The sequence below is a fragment of the Ranitomeya imitator genome, chromosome 2, assembly GCF_032444005.1.
Source record: "Ranitomeya imitator isolate aRanImi1 chromosome 2, aRanImi1.pri, whole genome shotgun sequence".
Lineage (NCBI taxonomy): Eukaryota > Metazoa > Chordata > Amphibia > Anura > Dendrobatidae > Ranitomeya > Ranitomeya imitator.
The window spans coordinates 844,511,908-844,531,106 of NC_091283.1; the positions used below are offsets into that span (position 1 = coordinate 844,511,908).

Genomic DNA, 19,199 nt, shown 5'->3' on the forward strand with positions numbered 1-19,199 from the left:
GATGTAACTCAGAATCAGTAATGTAATGTATGTACACAGTAACTGCACCAACAGAATAGTGAGTGCAGCTCTGGAGTATAATACAGCATGTAACTCAGGATCAGTAATGTAATGTATGTACACAGTGACTGCACCAGCAGAATAGTGAGTGCAGCTCTGGAGTATAATGCAGGATGTAACTCAGGATCAGTAATGTAATGTATGTACACAGTGACTGCACCAGCAGAATAGTGAGTGCAGCTCTGGGGTATAATAGAGGTTGTAACTCAGGATCAGTAATGTAATGTATGTACACAGTGACTGCACCAGCAGAATAGTGAGTGCAGCTCTGGAGTATAATACAGGAGGTAACTCAGGATCAGTAATGTAATGTATGTACACAGTGATTGCATCAGCAGAATAGTGAGTGCAGCTCTGGGGTATAATACAGGAGGTAACTCAGGATCAGTAATGTAATGTATGTACACAGTGACTGCACCAGCAGAATAGTGAGTGCAGCTCTGGAGTATAATACAGGAGGTAACTCAGGATCAGTAATGTAATGTATGTACACAGTAACTGCACCAGCTGAATAGTGAGTGCAGCTCTGGAGTATAATACAGGAGGTAACTCAGGATCAGTAATGTAATAATAATAATAATCTTTATTTTTTATATAGCGCTAACATATTCCGCAGCGCTTTACATTTTGCACAGATTATCACTGTCCCCGATGGGGCTCACAATCTAAATTCCCTAACAGTATGTCTTTGGAATGTGGGAGGAAACCGGAGAACCCGGAGGAAACCCACGCAAACATGGAGAGAACATACAAACTCTTTGCAGATGTTGTCCTTGGTGGGGTTTGTAATGTATGTACACAGTGACTGCACCAGCAGAATAGTGAGTGCAGCTCTGGGGTATAATGCAGGACGTAACTCAGGATCAGTAATGTAATGTATGTACACAGTGACTGCACCAGCAGAATAGTGAGTGCAGCTCTGGGGTATAATGCAGGACGTAACTCCGGATCAGTAATGTAATGTATGCACACAGTAACTGCACCAGCAGAATAGTGAGTGCAGCTCTGGAGTATAATACAGGAGGTAACTCAGGATCAGTATTGTAATGTATGTACACAGTGACTGCACCAGCAGAATAGTGAGTGCAGCTCTGGAGTATAATACAGGAGGTAACTCAGGATCAGTAATGTAATGTATGTACACAGTAACTGCACCAGCAGAATAGTGAGTGCAGCTCTGGGGTATAATACAAGATGTAACTCAGGATCAGTAATGTAATGTATGTACACAGTGACTGCACCAGCAGAATAGTGAGTGCAGCTCTGCAGTATAATACAGGATGTAACTCAGGATCAGTAATGTAATGTATGTACACAGTGACTGCACCAGCAGAATAGTGAGTGCAGCTCTGCAGTATAATACAGGATGTAACTCAGGATCAGTAATGTAATGTATGTACACAGTGACTGCACCAGCAGAATAGTGAGTGCAGCTCTGGGGTATAATACAGGATGTAACTCAGGATCAGTAATGTAATGTATGTACACAGTGACTGCACCAGCAGAATAGTGAGTGCAGCTCTGGAGTATAATACTGGAGGTAACAGTTGCAGTGAATTGTTACATTTTATTCACTTTTTGTGTTCTCTTTGCAGTTGAGGTTTCAGCTGTTGGAGAAGATACATTCGGGCGGATTCTACGATCTGAAGCGTTTGTTCTTGTCACATGACCCAGAAGGCAGAGGAAGAATATCCCGGTATTGTCATCATTCCCAGGTTTATTACATGAGGTCCTACCATAGATAAGTGCAGGGTAATGGTCCCTGTGTGGTTTAATCCCGTCACTAATTCCCCAGATTCTGATGTTAGTAAGATACAGACGGTAATGGCTTCATTCCATCCGGTCCTGGGAAAGCTGGGTGATGTGGTGTTATTGCAGCCTCAGTGTGTCTAGCTTTCCTGTATGACTATTGTCTGTGGATCGCCGGCTGCTTTATCTCCAGACTTTTCATGCAGGAAAGCTCTGACAACCCTGTTTGCTGACGTTATAGCGATGTTGGTTGTCAGCCGCCTCCAGCGTCTTTCTCATGGCCAATCCTCCCAGTTTCCAGCCTGTTGTCATCTTTGTCATTTCTGTACATTCTCAAGTGATCCTATAAGCTGGAGGAACGAATGCAGTGAGGTGGGATCCCCCCATGGCAGCCCCTCGCACTGCTGTGGGCATCAATGACTGTAATAGCTCAGGAATCCTCCTATTAGATGAGAAGTGTTTTCTGGCGGCTTTGCTGCAGACTGTTGTTCTCTGTTATCAGGCAGGGTGGGCGCTGCTGACTCATCACCTCTTTTTCCTCTTATAGGGACTCGTTACTGATCATCCTGACGACATTTCTGGGGCGCTTCATTCATAAGTCGGTGTTTCAGCAGCTCCTGTGCAGGTCGCCCCTCATCGTCCTCTATGTTACCCACCTGGGGGGCTTCTGCTTACTGACAGGTGGGATTTTATTTACTTTGCACAGATTTCACCTGGAAGAGAAACCAGTGATCACTTTTGACGCCTTCTATGATCATTTCAAGCTGGAGGAAGATCAGCCTCCCCCAGAATGGATGGACCCCATGAGGAGGAAGCGAAAGGCGGCTCTGAAGACGGCACAGGAGGCTCATCTGCAGCTGAAGAAGATGGCTACTAACAGGTCATGGGGGCTCACAACGGGGGCCATATTGTCAGGGCTGGGCAGGCTACAAAACGTATGCATTACAACCAATGTGTCTGACAACTCTGACAACTCATGTGTCATTCATCCAATTTGTCTGACAACTCGTGTCATTCATCCAATGTGTCTGACAACTCGTGTCATCCATCCAATTTGTCTGACAACTCGTGTCATCCATCCAATGTGTCTGACAACTCGTGTCATTCATCCAATGTGTCTGACAACTCATGTGTCATTCATCCAATGTGTCTGACAACCAGTGTCATTCATCCAATGTGTCTGACAACTCGTGTCATTCATCCAATGTGTCTGACAACTAGTGTAATTCATCCAATGTGTCTGACAACTAGTGTCATTCATCCAATGTGTCTGACAACCAGTGTGTCTGACAACTAATATGTCATTCATCCAATGTGTCTGACAACTCTTGTCATTCATCCAATGTGTCTGACAACTTGTGTCATTCATCCTGTCACGAATCCCTTCTCCGTGGTGTCACTTATTCGTCACGTGCCTGCTCTCACACGTGACTTGGGGTTGTGCCCGCAAGGGTTAATCTATCTCCCCACTCTCAGTCCAGCATTCAACCTCTGTCCTATGCTGTAATGGGAGCATAAATCACACACTGACCCAGGCCACGCACCCGCTCATACGCGCTGCCACCACTCATCGAATACACGGGCGATGAGTCCCGGACTAATAATAATACTAATAAAAATATGTCTATCACTCATAAGGCTCACACACCTTTAGGCTATGGATTCTTTTAGAACATTCAAGGTTCAACTTGTTAAAGTTTTATACTTTAATAACAAAAAGTTCAATGCTTACAATAAGAAAAAGGTATAAAAATATGATAATAAAAAGACATACAACTTATGCAAAACAGTATAAAATAAAGAGGAGAAACTTACAGAAATTACCTAACTGGTAATTGCTTTCTGCTCCCTGAGGGAAGGAAGAATGTAGATTGGATCACACCAGCTTCTCAGGCTGCCCTCACATGTGAACACAATTCTCTGTCTGCAGCCTAAATTTATAACTTTGGCCTGGAGGTCAGGTTTCTATACCGGCCTCCCAGGTTAATATCATAATTGTGGTCTGTTTGATTGGGCCACGGCCGCTCTACTAATGAATATATATTATTTTCCTCTGGAGATACTTGTGAGGTGGTTCCCAGGGATAGCTAACCCTCAAGCTGCAATTAGCATCTCCCCTCCAAGCACTAGGGGGTGTCAAGCATTCCTTTCTTCTTGGCCTTAGCCAGACCTCCTGGTGGGATATGGAGACACAATTCTACTAGTCTCAAGGAAGTACCTATTAACACCTAGGTGCGACTTGCCTTCAGGACAGATGTTACATTATCACTAGTCACACATTTAACCCTAGACAGATGTCCCTACACACTTATAGATATATATATTTTATACACATATTTCACCACACATCCAATGTGTCTGACAGCCAAGTTGCCTAACTACAAATATGTGTGATAACCATAACTCATATATCTTCCAATAATACATCTGACAACCAAAGTAACCCATGGGGCTTTCAAACAATGTGTCTGACAACCCATATGCCTGAAAACTCTTGTATCTGACAACCCATATGTCTTTCAACCTATGTGTTTGACAATCAGTGTGTCTGACAACTAATGTGTCTTCAAATAATTTACCAAATGTTTCTTCCAACCAATATTTCTGACAACCCATATGTCTGACAACCCAAATCGCGTTACTGTCAGTCAACTCTTATTATGATCCTGTAATAAACTTCTCCTCGCCGGCGGCCTCCACTGTTCGGAGCGGCTGCTCCAGGTGGTGGTGCTGACAGAGTGAGGTCAGTGGCGGCAGTGTGCTCACCACCCAGCATGCACCAGTGTGATCCACGAATGATAAAAATGGTCATGATGGTAGTGAAGGTTCTGTCGGGTTCTGCAGCCAGGTTCGGTGTAAGGTTCTGTATTCTGATCCTCATTATGCCCCGACCTCTGACTATCGTGTGTTACTACCAATACCTACAATACCAGAACCAATCACGTCCAGCTGATCAATTCTTTGTCCTTCGGTGACGAGCACTTTTGGAATCACATGTTTTTCAGATGAAAATATTTTTACACTTATTTCCTGGAAAGCAAATCACAGATCTTATCCTGTTAATTTACTGACTTACAGATCTGTAGGAAAATCTGTAGGAAAATGTATTGTACACTTACAATATTTAATTAATTTTGGCTCATTTAATGATGGGGGCGCTGTATCGATGCCTATCGAAAGTTATGCCCCAAATATTGGTCATAAGTGGTACTGCATCCTAGAATTGATACAAAGTATCAATGGATTTGATTTCATTTTGCCAGATTAATATGCCTTATCCTTACACAACTGACTCTTTTAAACAAAGTTTGATAGCAGCCTTCTTGAATTTGTGCACATGATCAATTATTGCTGTTGTGGTCAATTACAGATACTTTGAGCTGTTGAAACTTTTTCCTAATGATTCTCTGACCGCTTCTGAACTCAGAAGTGTCCTGACCAAGATAGGTATAAAGATGTCAGAAGAGGAATATAACAAGTTGTGGAGTAGGTTAGTAAATCCTTGCAGAGTGGAAGCTCTGAGGCCCAGGATCTACGCATTTCTTACTATCATCTGTGTTTCTTTGTGGTTATTTTACAGATATGTTAAAGATGAAACTTCTGCTCTGAGGTTCGATGATTTACAATATCATCTAGGTACAAAACGACCTGAGGAGAAGCGCAGCGTCCTACTGTGTGCTCTACAGAAGGTGTCGGACAGCCACGAGCCCCAGCAGACGAGTAGGTGGATTGTATTATATCACAGCCATGTACATAGGTGGCACTAGAGTTCTAGTCCTCTTCCTCTCTGAAGAGACAATTTGCATATTTCCCAGAGGAGCATTGTGGCTTTAAGTCTCCTCATCTCGGCATGCTTAGCATGTCAATCTCCGTAAGGAGAAAGGATACTTCTTGGATATCGGTCGGACGCCTCTCACTCAGCCAAACCAGATCTCCTCTTTGCACTGATGAGGGGCAGAACCCCGAAACAGTGTCTGCAATTTAAGAATCTGGTTTGGCTATTATCCTAAGTCATGTGACAAGGCTCGTTAAAGGGTCCACATTGACTTTTACGATTGCTACTTCCAATAGGTGGCGCTCGAGTTCTAGTTCTCTTCCTCTCTGAAGAGACAATTTGCATAATAAGCCTTGTACATGTGATACTTTGTACTTAACTGCATTGCATCATGTCCTGTTCTCCAGTCACAACCACAGTGACATCATGACCTCTTCTCCAGTCATAACCACAGTGGCATCGTGTCCTCCTCTCCAATCATAACCACAGTGACATCGTGTCCTCTTCTCCAGTCACAACCACAGTGACATCGTGTCCTCTTCTCCAGTCACAACCACAGTGACATCGTGTCCTCTTCTCCAGTCACAACCACAGGAACATCATGTCCTCTTCTCCAGTCACAACCACAGTGACATCATGTCCTCTTCTCCAGTCACAACCACAGGAACATCATGTCCTCTTCTCCAGTCACAACCACAGTGACATCATGTCCTCTTCTCCAGTCACAACCACAGGAACATCATGTCCTCTTCTCCAGTCACAACCACAGTGACATCGTGACCTCTTCTCCAGTCACAACCACAGTGACATCATGTCCTCTTCTCCAGTCACAACCACAGTGACATCAGGTCTTCTCCAGTCACAACCACAGTGACATCATGTCCTCCCAGTCACAACCACAGTGACATCATGACCTCCAGTCACAACCACAGTGACATCATGTCCTCTTCTCCAGTCACAACCACAGTGACATCATGACCTCCAGTCACAACCACAGTGACATCATGTCCTCTTCTCCAGTCACAACCACAGTGACATCATGACCTCCAGTCACAACCACAGTGACATCATGTCCTCTTCTCCAGTCATAACCATAGTGACATCATGTCCTCTTCTCCAGTCATAACCATAGTGACATCATGTCCTCTTCTCCAGTCATAACCACAGTAACATCATGTCCTCTTCTCCAGTCATAACCACAGTGACATCATGACCTCTTCTCCAGTCATAACCACAGTGACATCAGGTCTTCTCCAGTCACAACCACAGTGACATCATGTCCTCCCAGTCACAACCACAGTGACATCATGTCCTCCCAGTCACAACCACAGTGACATCATGACCTCCAGTCACAACCACAGTGACATCATGTCCTCTTCTCCAGTCACAACCACAGTGACATCATGACCTCCAGTCACAACCACAGTGACATCATGTCCTCTTCTCCAGTCACAACCACAGTGACATCAGGTCTTCTCCAGTCATAACCATAGTGACATCATGTCCTCTTCTCCAGTCATAACCATAGTGACATCATGTCCTCTTCTCCAGTCACAACCACAGTGACATCAGGTCTTCTCCAGTCATAACCATAGTGACATCATGTCCTCTTCTCCAGTCATAACCATAGTGACATCATGTCCTCTTCTCCAGTCACAACCACAGTGACATCATGTCCTCTTCTCCAGTCACAACCACAGTGACATCAGGTCTTCTCCAGTCACAACCACAGTGACATCATGTCCTCTTCTCCAGTCTCAACCACAGTGACATCATGTCCTCTTCTCCAGTCATAACCACAGTGACATCATGTCCTCTTCTCCAGTCATAACCATAGTGACATCATGTCCTCTTCTCCAGTCATAACCACAGTGACATCATGTCCTCTTCAGAATCCTTAGTTTGAACCCTTTGTCTATTTGTGGAGTCTCAGCCCTTCATATTGTGATCACACTAAACCGTTCCAATTTTAGATGTGACTGGAGAACAACAAATCTCCGGTAACAAAGTGACAATTGTTCTTCACTTTTATAGAAACTACCAATATAACAGTCTCCAAAATTGGAAATGAAAGGAAATTGTCTCTGAGTATAGAGAAATGGCTAAAGGAGAAATTCAGGGAGGGGGCTCGAGCCATGAAATCAGAATTTTCGGTACATGACCCACAGGGATCTGGTGTGGTGAGTATACAACCATATGACAATTGTCTAAATGGTGGCGTTATAGTTTGTGATGGGGTCAAAAGTCTGCAAAAACTCTGAATTGAGCCCCACTTTGTGCATCATCACTAGTAGATATGGATCCTGGTTACAACTGACTGCTGGACACCAGCCACACACGACTCGGGCCGCACACGACACGGGCCGCACATGACACGGGCCGCACAGGACACGGGCCGCACACGACACGGGCCGCACAGGACACGGGCCGCACACGACACGGGCCGCACACGACACGGGCCGCACACGACACGGGCCGCACATGACACGGGCCGCACAGGACACGGGCCGCACACGACACGGGCCGCACACGACATGGGCCGCACACAACACGGGCCGCACACGACACGGGCCGCACACGACACGGGCCGCACAGGACACGGGCCGCACAGGACACGGGCCGCACATGACACGGGCCGCACACGACGCAGACCGCACACTACACGGGCCGCACACCGCACAGGACACGGGCCGCACACGACACGGGCCGCACACGACACGGGCCGCACACGACACGGGCCGCACAGGACAAGGGCCGCACACGACACGGGCCGCACATGACACGGGCCGCACACGACGCGGGCCGCACAGGACACGGGCCGCACAGGACACGGGCCGCACATGACACGGGCCGCACACGACACGGGCCGCACAGGACAAGGGCCGCACACGACACGGGCCGCACATGACACGGGCCGCACACTACACGGGCCGCACAGGACACGGGCCGCACAGGACACGGGCCGCACATGACACGGGCCGCACACGACGCAGACCGCACACTACACGGGCCGCACACCGCACAGGACACGGGCCGCACACGACACGGGCCGCACACGACACGGGCCGCACACGACACGGGCCGCACAGGACAAGGGCCGCACACGACACGGGCCGCACATGACACGGGCCGCACACGACGCGGGCCGCACAGGACATGGGCCGCACAGGACACGGGCCACACACGACACGGGCCGCACACGACACGGGCCGCACACGACACGGGCCGCACACGACGCAGGCCGCACACGACACGGGCCGCACACGACACGGACCGCACGCGACACGGGCCGCACACGACACGGGCCGCACACGACACGGGCCGCACACGACACGGGCCGCACACGACACGGGCCGCACAGGACACGGGCCGCACATGACACGGGCCGCACACGACGCAGACCGCACACTACACGGGCCGCACACCGCACAGGACACGGGCCGCACACGACACGGGCCGCACACGACACGGGCCGCACACGACACGGGCCGCACACGACACGGGCCGCACAGGACAAGGGCCGCACACGACACGGGCCGCACATGACACGGGCCGCACACGACGCGGGCCGCACAGGACATGGGCCGCACAGGACACGGGCCACACACGACACGGGCCGCACACGACACGGGCCGCACACGACACGGGCCGCACACGACACGGGCCGCACACGACACGGGCCGCACGCAGGTCATAACAAAAGCATTGTGGACACATGCTGCACAGTGACCACTCACACACCAGGCACGTCCTGCACACTGATCATTCACACCAGACGCATGCTGCATGCGACCACTGATACACCGGACACATGCTGCATGCTGACCACTCACACACCATGCGCATGCTGCATGCTGACCACTCACACACCATGCGCATGCTGCACGCTGACCACTCACACACCATGCGCATGCTGCACGCTGACCACTCAAACACCATGCGCATGCTGCACGCTGACCACTCACACACCATGCGCATGCTGCACGCTGACCACTCACACACCGGACGCATGCTGCATGCTGACCACTCACACGTCTGACACATGCTGCACGCTGACCACTCACATACTTGACGCTTGCTGCACGCGGAACACTCGCATACTGCACACATACTGACATATTAGGCTATGTGCACACGCTGCGGATCTTGCTGCGGATCCGCAGCATTTCTGCAGCTGCGGGTCCACAGCGGTTTCCCATGCGTTTCCAGTACAATGTAAACCTATGGGAAACGTTATTGGCAGTGCACATGCTGCGGAAAAAACTGCGCTAAAACACAGCGGTTTACATTCTGCAGCATGTCAATTCTTTGTGTGGATTCCGCAGCGGTTTTGCACCTGCTCCATAATAGAAAACCGCAGGAAAACCGCAGTGGACCATTTCTACGTGTGCACATAGCCTTATGTATTTTGGGTTGTTAATTTATTTTTTTATTCTTGAAATAACATAGTTTTGACTCCACGAAATCCCTGGAAGTCCCCCTAACTGTGCGCTGCATCTTTTCTTCCAGGTAACAAAAGAAACCTTCCTCCAAGTCCTGGCCACATTTAATCTCCACCTCTCCAAGGATCAGCTGGGACACTTTCTATCTCGTTGTGGACTGGACGAGACGTTGCCTCAGGTCAATTACCTGGAATTCCTGCAGTGTCTCCAGACCCGAAGTCAGAATAAAAGCGGGTGCAAGGTCCCCCGAAAGCTGGACTGTGGGTATGGTCATAGCTAGGTATCAAGGGCCAAACATTAGAGATGGCCCGGCTTTGTTAGCTTTGTTTCCTGATCGTATACTCTGGTCACATCCAGAGCTGTGCTCAGAATTCTGCTAGGTCACTCTTGGCTCTTAGGACAGAACCTGAGGAATCTGCTCTACAGTGAGGGCACCAGGCCGATCATCTTACATGGACGATGGGACTATAAAACTTTCACACTTCTAATCTAATTACAGATTCATTCTCTAAACTCAGTTTGTTTGTTTATTTAAATGTCCGTTTATTATGTTTTGTGTCTGTTCTTTTTGTGTAGATATTTGTTAGATACTTTATTGGATACGTTGTTACACCATGCCTGATGAAGAGAACTGAACAGTCCTGAAACCTAACTTTGTGACATCATTTATTTTATTTTTATTAGCCATTTATAAGATATCAGAACTACAAGATTTATTTTTCCCACTGAGATCAAGCTGTTTATGTAACAGGGTGCCATTAATATGATGACTGTATTGATAAGAACCCAATGATACTAACTACTGATATTCTAATAACTTGTTTTCTAATCTTCTGTTTCATCCAGGACCAGGAACGCAGACTCCTCGTGCTCTTCATCCACAGCCGGCGTGGTACGAGACCAACTCTTACATTTTTTCCACGCGGATTTTAACTCTCTCCTTTCTGAATTTAGGTGAGAGCTACGTACTGTAGTGCCAAACAGTCATATATGCCAACATACACCGTCCTAGCAGAAACGGACCACCTGCAATACTGGGGAATGGGTGGGGTGGTCAGGACCGTGGAGCAATTGTTCCCTTTGCCCTTATTATAACTCAGCCCCATATGAAACTCGTCACATCCATTAATAGAAAACAACAGATTCCTGAGGGTTCTGACCATTACTGAAACCAGAACTAGAATGTCCTCAGAATATAACTGAATCACAACGAAAGCTGCAAAGGACTAACATCAAACGTCTTCTGCATTTACAGAAAAGCAGATAAAAATAACCTACAAGTTGTCAGCCGCAAAGATTTCAGAGCAATCCTAGAAAAAAGGTAAATTTATGTGTGTTGTATGACCTAATACTAAGGACATAATATAACTGCTATAATACTGCCCCTATGTACAAGAATATAACTACTATAATACTGCCCCCTATGTACAAGAATATAACTACTATAATACTGCTCCTATGTACAATAATATATCTACTATAATACTGCCCCTATGTACAAGAATATAACTACTATAATACTGCTCCTATGTACAAGAATATATCTACTATAATACTGCTCCTATGTACAAGACTATAACTACTATAATACTGCTCCTATGTACAAGAATATAACTACTATAATACTGCTCCTATGTACAAGAATATAACTACTATAATACTGCCCCTATGTACAAGAATATAACTACTATAATACTGCCCCTATGTACAAGAATATAACTACTATAATACTGCCCCTATGTACAAGAATATATCTACTATAATACTGCTCCTATGTACAAGAATATAACTACTATAATACTTCCCCTATGTACAAGAATATAACTACTATAATACTGCCCCTATGTACAAGAATATAACTACTATAATACTGCCCCTATGTACAAGGATATAACTACTATAATACTGCTCCTATGTACAAGAATATAACTACTATAATACTGCCCCTATGTACAAGGATATAACTACTATAATACTGCTCCTATGTACAAGGATATAACTACTATAATACTGCTCCTATGTACAAGAATATAACTACTATAATACTGCCCCTATGTACAAGAATATAACTACTATAATACTGTTCCTATGTACAAGAATATAACTACTATAATACTGCCCCTATGTACAAGGATATAACTACTATAATACTGCCCCTATGTACAAGGATATAACTACTATAATACTGCCCCTATGTACAAGAATATAACTACTATAATACTGCCCCATGTATAAGAATATAACTACTATAATACTGCCCCCTATGTACAAGAATATAACTACTATAATACTGCCCTCTATGTACAAGAATATAACTACTATAATACTGCCCCTATGTACAAGGATATAACTACTATAATACTGCCCCTATGTACAAGGATATAACTACTATAATACTGCCCCTATGTACAAGGATATAACTACTATAATACTGCCACTATGTACAAGAATATAACTACTATAATACTGCCCCTATGTACAAGGATATAACTACTATAATACTGCCCCTATATACAAGAATATAACTACTATAATACTGCTCCTATGTACAAGGATATAACTACTATAATACTGCCCCTATGTACAAGAATATAACTACTATAATACTGCCCCATGTATAAGAATATAACTACTATAATACTGCTCCTATGTACAAGAATATAACTACTATAATACTGCTCCTATGTACAAGAATATAACTACTATAATACTGCCCCTATGTACAAGAATATAACTACTATAATACTGCTCCTATGTACAAGAATATAACTACTATAATACTGCTCCTATGTACAAGAATATAACTACTATAATACTGCTCCTATGTACAAGAATATAACTACTATAATACTGCTCCTATGTACAAGAATATAACTACTATAATACTGCTCCTATGTACAAGAATATAACTACTATAATACTGCCCCTATGTACAAGAATATAACTACTATAATACTGCCCTTATGTACAAGACTATAACTACTATAATACTGTTCCTATGTACAAGAATATAACTACTATAATACTGCCCTTATGTACAAGACTATAACTACTATAATACTGCTCCTATTTACAAGAATATAACTACTATAATACTGTCCCTATGTACAATAATATAACTACTATAATACTGCTTCTATGTACAATAATATAACTACTATAATACTGCTCCTATGTACAAGAATATAACTACTATAATACTGCTCCTATGTACAAGAATATAACTACTATAATACTGCTCCTATGTACAAGAATATAACTACTATAATACTGCTCCTATGTACAAGAATATAACTACTATAATACTGCCCCTATGTACAATAATATAACTACTATAATACTGCTCCTATGTACAATAATATAACTACTATAATACTGCTCCTATGTACAAGAATATAACTACTATAATACTGCCCCTATGTACAAGAATATAACTACTATAATACTGCCCCTATGTACAAGAATATAACTACTATAATACTGCCCCTATGTACAAGAATATATCTACTATAATACTGCTCCTATGTACAGGAATATAACTACTATAATACTGCCCCTATGTACAAGAATATAACTACTATAATACTGCCCCTATGTACAAGAATATAACTACTATAATACTGCCCCTATGTACAAGGATATAACTACTATAATACTGCCCCTATGTACAAGAATATAACTACTATAATACTGTCCCTATGTACAATAATATAACTACTATAATACTGCTTCTATGTACAATAATATAACTACTATAATACTGCTCCTATGTACAAGAATATAACTACTATAATACTGCTCCTATATACAAGAATATAACTACTATAATACTGCCCCTATGTACAAGAATATAACTACTATAATACTGCCCCTATGTACAAGAATATAACTACTATAATACTGCCCCTATGTACAAGAATATAACTACTATAATACTGCCCCTATGTACAAGAATATAACTACTATAATACTGTCCCTATGTACAATAATATAACTACTATAATACTGCTTCTATGTACAATAATATAACTACTATAATACTGCTCCTATGTACAAGAATATAACTACTATAATACTGCTCCTATGTACAAGAATATAACTACTATAATACTGCCCCTATGTACAAGGATATAACTACTATAATACTGCCCCTATGTACAAGAATATAACTACTATAATACTGCTTTTATGTACAATAATATAACTACTATAATACTGCTCCTATGTACAAGAATATAACTACTATAATACTGCTCCTATGTACAAGAATATAACTACTATAATACTGCTCCTATGTACAAGAATATAACTACTATAATACTGCTCCTATGTACAAGAATATATCTACTATAATACTGCCCCTATGTTCAATAATGTAACTGTTATATAACTGCATATAATAGAAAACCTCTCTCATTTCCTGTAGGTTTTCTATAAAGGTAACAGATGAGGAATTTGCCTATTTGATGGAGAAGTTACCCGTGAATCATCTTGGAGATATCAGATATTTGGAGTTTATGGCCAAATTCGATAGCAGGTAAAAATGAAAGCAATTAGTGTAATTAGTGATTACCGTCGGTTGAAGATTAAACACTTTTATTGAATAAGAAACATTTATTACTGGATACAATGTGACTATTGTATGACTCGGGGCAGATGGAGAATCTGATTAAATATCTCTGGACTTTGCAGATATTAATGGACGATCTGCCCTCTAGTGGTGATATAGTTTATTGCATTTATTATTGATATTTTTAGCATCATCCATCTGTCCAGAAATTCTGATGTTCTGGAATTTCTTTCCTAACACAGAAACAAAATCATCAATATGATCTGAAGGTTCGATACTTTGATTCCGTTTTGTTTGTGGTTTGCTTTATTCTCTTGTTACATCCATAGCTGCATTGAATATTTATTCACTATGGTGGATGTGCTGTTTCCAGACTTCTGGGCATTGGCCGCACGTGTGGCGCAGTGCATTGCAGCAGAGCGCTCACTACATGAAGTGCAGCTGACCCAAGACACTAAAGAGCTGCAATTAAAATCAAAGGCAAAACACATAAAAAGTATTTCTGAACTTCCAGAGATGGGAATTTAAGTATCTGGGACGGACGTGAGACGGTTCTGACTGACTGCAGCCGAAAAGGAAAAGTGGCCAATAAGAGCGCTGGAAGCAGAAAGAGTCGCAGAAGAGAGAGGAGCGAGGAGCAGGTAGAGGCCACACGAGTTCTGTATGTGAATTATTAAAGGGAATGTGTCGTCAGAAGATGGCGCTATATAAATAAAATTATTATTAAAGGGAATGTGTCGTCAGAAGATGGCGCTAAATAAATAAAATTAGTATTATTAAAGGGAATGTGTCGTCAGAAGATGGCGCTATATAAATAAAATTATTATTATTAATATTATTATTATTAAAGGGAACGTGTCATCAGAGGATGGCGCTATATAAATAAAATTATTATTATTATTATTAAAGGGAATGTGTCGTCAGAGGATGGCGCTATATAAATAAAATTATTATTATTAAAGGGAATGTGTCGTCAGAGCATGGCGCTATATAAATAAAATTATTATTATTAAAGGGAATGTGTTGTCAGAAGATGGCGCTATATAAATAACATTATTATTAAAGGGAATGTGTCATCAGAGGATGGCGCTATATCAGCTGACATCAAGCCGACAGGTTAGTGATGGAGAGGCATCTAGAAGAAGCCTCCATTACTATTCCCATAATTAGATTATAATAAAGACACAGCCAAAATAAAGTCCTTTATGTGAACTAAAACTACCCACCTTCCTTTACCCAATTATTAAAAAAAAACAAAACACCATTTTCCTCACCAGTCCGACGATAAGATAATCCATATCTGTCTAATCCTGATGGTTTGGAGAGCAGTCACATCAGTGAGGCGACCGTTCTCCAACCCAGCCGGAACACACTGAGCAGAGCTGCCTGTGAGCAGCGGTAACCTCAATGGCGTCACTGCCGGTCACAGGCTGCTCTTCTCATGCTCTACTCAGTGTGTTCTGGTTGGTGCGGAGAGCGGTCGCATCACTGATGTGACTTCTCTCCAAACCATCTGGATCATCGAGGAACAGATGGGGATTATCTTCTTGTTGGACAGATGAGAAATATGATGTTTTGTTGTTGTTTTTTTTTACAGTAATAAATGGATAAAGACACAGCCAGGCTTCATTCAATACAATATGTCTATGGGGTTAGTAATTGATAGGTGTCTTATAGACACCTCTACATAACTAACAGCAGCACGGTGGCTCAGTGGTTAGCACTGCAGCCTTGCAGCGCTGGGATCCTGGGTTCTAATCCCACCCAGGACAACATCTGCAAAGAGTTTGTATGTTCTCTCCGTGTTTGCGTGGGTTTCCTCCGGGCACTCCGGTTTCCTCCCACATTCTAAAGACATACTGATAGGAATTCTAGATTGTGAGCCCAACGGGGACAGTGATGATAATGTGTGCAAACTGTAAAGCGCTGCGGAATATGTTAGCGCTATATAAAAATAAAGATTATTATTATTATTATTTATTATTAACTAACCCCTGAGCTTTATGTCAGTTGACATTACAAAGCTGACATCAACCCCAATACTATTACCCCGCTTGTCAACGCACCAGGGCAAGTGGGAAGAGACAGACAAAGCGCCAGAATCTATTAGACGCTCCTTTTCTGGGAGGCTACGGGCTGCTATTTTTAGGCTGGGGGGGCAATATCAATGGCCCCTTACCAGTCTGAGAATACTAGCCCCCAGCTGTCTGCTATAGCTTGTCTGGTTGTCAAAAATAGGGGGTACCCTACTCCGCTTTTTTTTTAAATTATTTAAATAATTAAAATAAACGGTGTGGGGGTCCCCTCTACTTTTGATAACCAGCCAAGATAACGCTGACAGCTGAGGGCTGCACGTAATTTTTTTATTATTTATTTATTGCACACGTGTCGGCTGGTGAATACTCCCATCATCGGACACCTGCTGTCGCTGCTATCAGCAAGAGCAAGCATACAATGGTGAGAGTAGTACATTCATCAGCCGATGCCTGTGGGAGGCGGTAACCTTTTTACCTCCGGTCAGAACTGCTAGCTCATAGATGCCAGCTTGGGAACCGCAGAACTTTGACCGGCGGAAGGTTTGATCAGCGCCGGTGTTTCTCGCTCTGTCACACAGATGTCATTATGGGAAGCAGCCAATGTTCGAGCTGTCAAACAGTAACACGACTTCCTGGAGAAGTCCTGTTTTAGGGTCCGTGCACAAACACTAGGTGTTCAGTATGGACCCGAACTTTACTGTTCAGGTTCATCCATCACTACTTATATCCTGCGCTGATGCATTGTATCAGTCTGGAGTCCAAGCAGAGCAGTGTCTACACTGGATACATTTGTAACAAACCCTCTTTTGTAAGAACTACACACAAATTATTTGCAGAATTCACTGAAATTCTTCCAATAATAAAAAATAATTATATTTTATATCCCATTCATATGCTCAAAAAAAAAAATCAGTATCTTACATATTAGCCGATAAAGTTTTAGCCGATGTGACATCTCCGGAATCGCTCATCTTTTGATGCAGCAGTGAGACTTTTGCTTCCTTACATCCGTCCCCTTTTTTGTCATTTTCAACCTTTTGTGTCGGAAGACGCCCTAGGGGCAAACTTGAACAACAAATTTCCCTTGATTCCACCCTTCGCAGTGTGACACACAGGACAGTCCGCTAGTGATCAGGACAAATAATGTGAAAATGTCTCCGACCTGCTCCAATAACGGACAGGACAATGCTGAAACTGAAAGTCTGTGATTTGTTTCATCGGAGACGGCGTCTCATGTTGTCATTACTTTACAGATCACAGAAATCATCAGACGCCTTGTCAAAAACAACTACGAGACCCTGGAGCAGAACTTCACCGACATGGACAAGTGGAACACAAGGAGACTGACGGCGGAAACCTTGTACCAGCTGCTGAAACGGTAAGTATGCGCGGAGGACGTAAACCCTGAAGTAACCCAATAGCGCCCCCATCTGTTCAGTGCTGCCATGAGGAATCTTTGAGCCTTGACGATAAATCAGCCTCTGCCAGAGAATAACATCACCTGGAAGAAGGTAACACCACCTGAGAGTAACATCACCTGGAAAAAGGTAACACCACCTGACAGTAACATCACCTGGAAGAAGGTAACACCACCTGAGAGTAACATTACCTGGAAGAAGGTAACACCACCTGAGAGTAACATCACCTGGAAGAAGATAACACCACCTGAGAGTGACATCACCTGGAAGAAGGTAGCACCACCTGAGAGTAACATCACCTGGAAGAAGGTAGCACCACCTGAGAGTAACATCACCTGGAAGAAGGTAACACCACCTGAGAGTAACATCACCTGGAAAAAGGTAACACCACCTGACAGTAACATCACCTGGAAGAAGGTAACACCACCTGAGGGTGACATCACCTGGAAGAAGGTAACACCACCTGAGAGTGACATCACCTGGAAGAAGGTAACACCACCTGAGAGTAACATCACCTGGAAAAAGGTAACACCACCTGACAGTAACATCACCTGGAAGAAGGTAACACCACCTGAGGGTGACATCACCTGGAAGAAGGTAACACCACCTGAGAGTGACATCACCTGGAAGAAGGTAACACCACCTGAGCGTAACATCACCTGGAAGAAGGTAACACCACCTGAGAGTAACATCACCTGGAAGAAGGTAACACCACCTGAGAGTAACATTACCTGGAAGAAGGTAACACCACCTGAGAGTAACATCACCTGGAAGAAGGTAACACCACCTGAGAGTAACATTACCTGGAAGAAGGTAACACCACCTGAGAGTAACATCACCTGGAAGAAGGTAACACCACCTGAGAGTAACATCACCTGGAAGAAGGTAACACCACCTGAGAGTAACATCACCTGGAAGAAGATAACACCACCTGAGAGTAACATCACCTGGAAGAAGATAACACCACCTGAGAGTGACATCACCTGGAAGAAGGTAACACCACCTGAGAGTAACATCACCTGGAAGAAGGTAACACCACCTGAGAGTAACATTACCTGGAAGAAGGTAACACCACCTGAGAGTAACATCACCTGGAAGAAGATAACACCACCTGAGAGTGACATCACCTGGAAGAAGGTAACACCACCT

The 19,199-nt window shown here is 43.7% G+C and overlaps 1 protein-coding gene across 1 annotated transcript in view; it reads left to right on the forward strand.

The window, feature by feature from the left end:
• Window positions 1-19,199, forward strand: part of LOC138666881 (EF-hand calcium-binding domain-containing protein 6-like) — a 36,220-nt gene that overhangs the window by 1,783 nt on the left and 15,238 nt on the right. Inside the window, exons 2-13 of the mRNA XM_069755061.1 lie at window positions 1,656-1,756; window positions 2,357-2,434; window positions 2,516-2,689; window positions 5,180-5,299; window positions 5,390-5,529; window positions 7,619-7,764; window positions 10,094-10,290; window positions 10,873-10,980; window positions 11,282-11,347; window positions 14,453-14,563; window positions 15,111-15,237; window positions 17,886-18,010. Of these exons, the coding sequence (XP_069611162.1) occupies window positions 1,656-1,756; window positions 2,357-2,434; window positions 2,516-2,689; window positions 5,180-5,299; window positions 5,390-5,529; window positions 7,619-7,764; window positions 10,094-10,290; window positions 10,873-10,980; window positions 11,282-11,347; window positions 14,453-14,563; window positions 15,111-15,237; window positions 17,886-18,010 (1,493 nt within the window). The remainder of the gene's footprint in view (window positions 1-1,655; window positions 1,757-2,356; window positions 2,435-2,515; window positions 2,690-5,179; window positions 5,300-5,389; window positions 5,530-7,618; window positions 7,765-10,093; window positions 10,291-10,872; window positions 10,981-11,281; window positions 11,348-14,452; window positions 14,564-15,110; window positions 15,238-17,885; window positions 18,011-19,199) is intronic.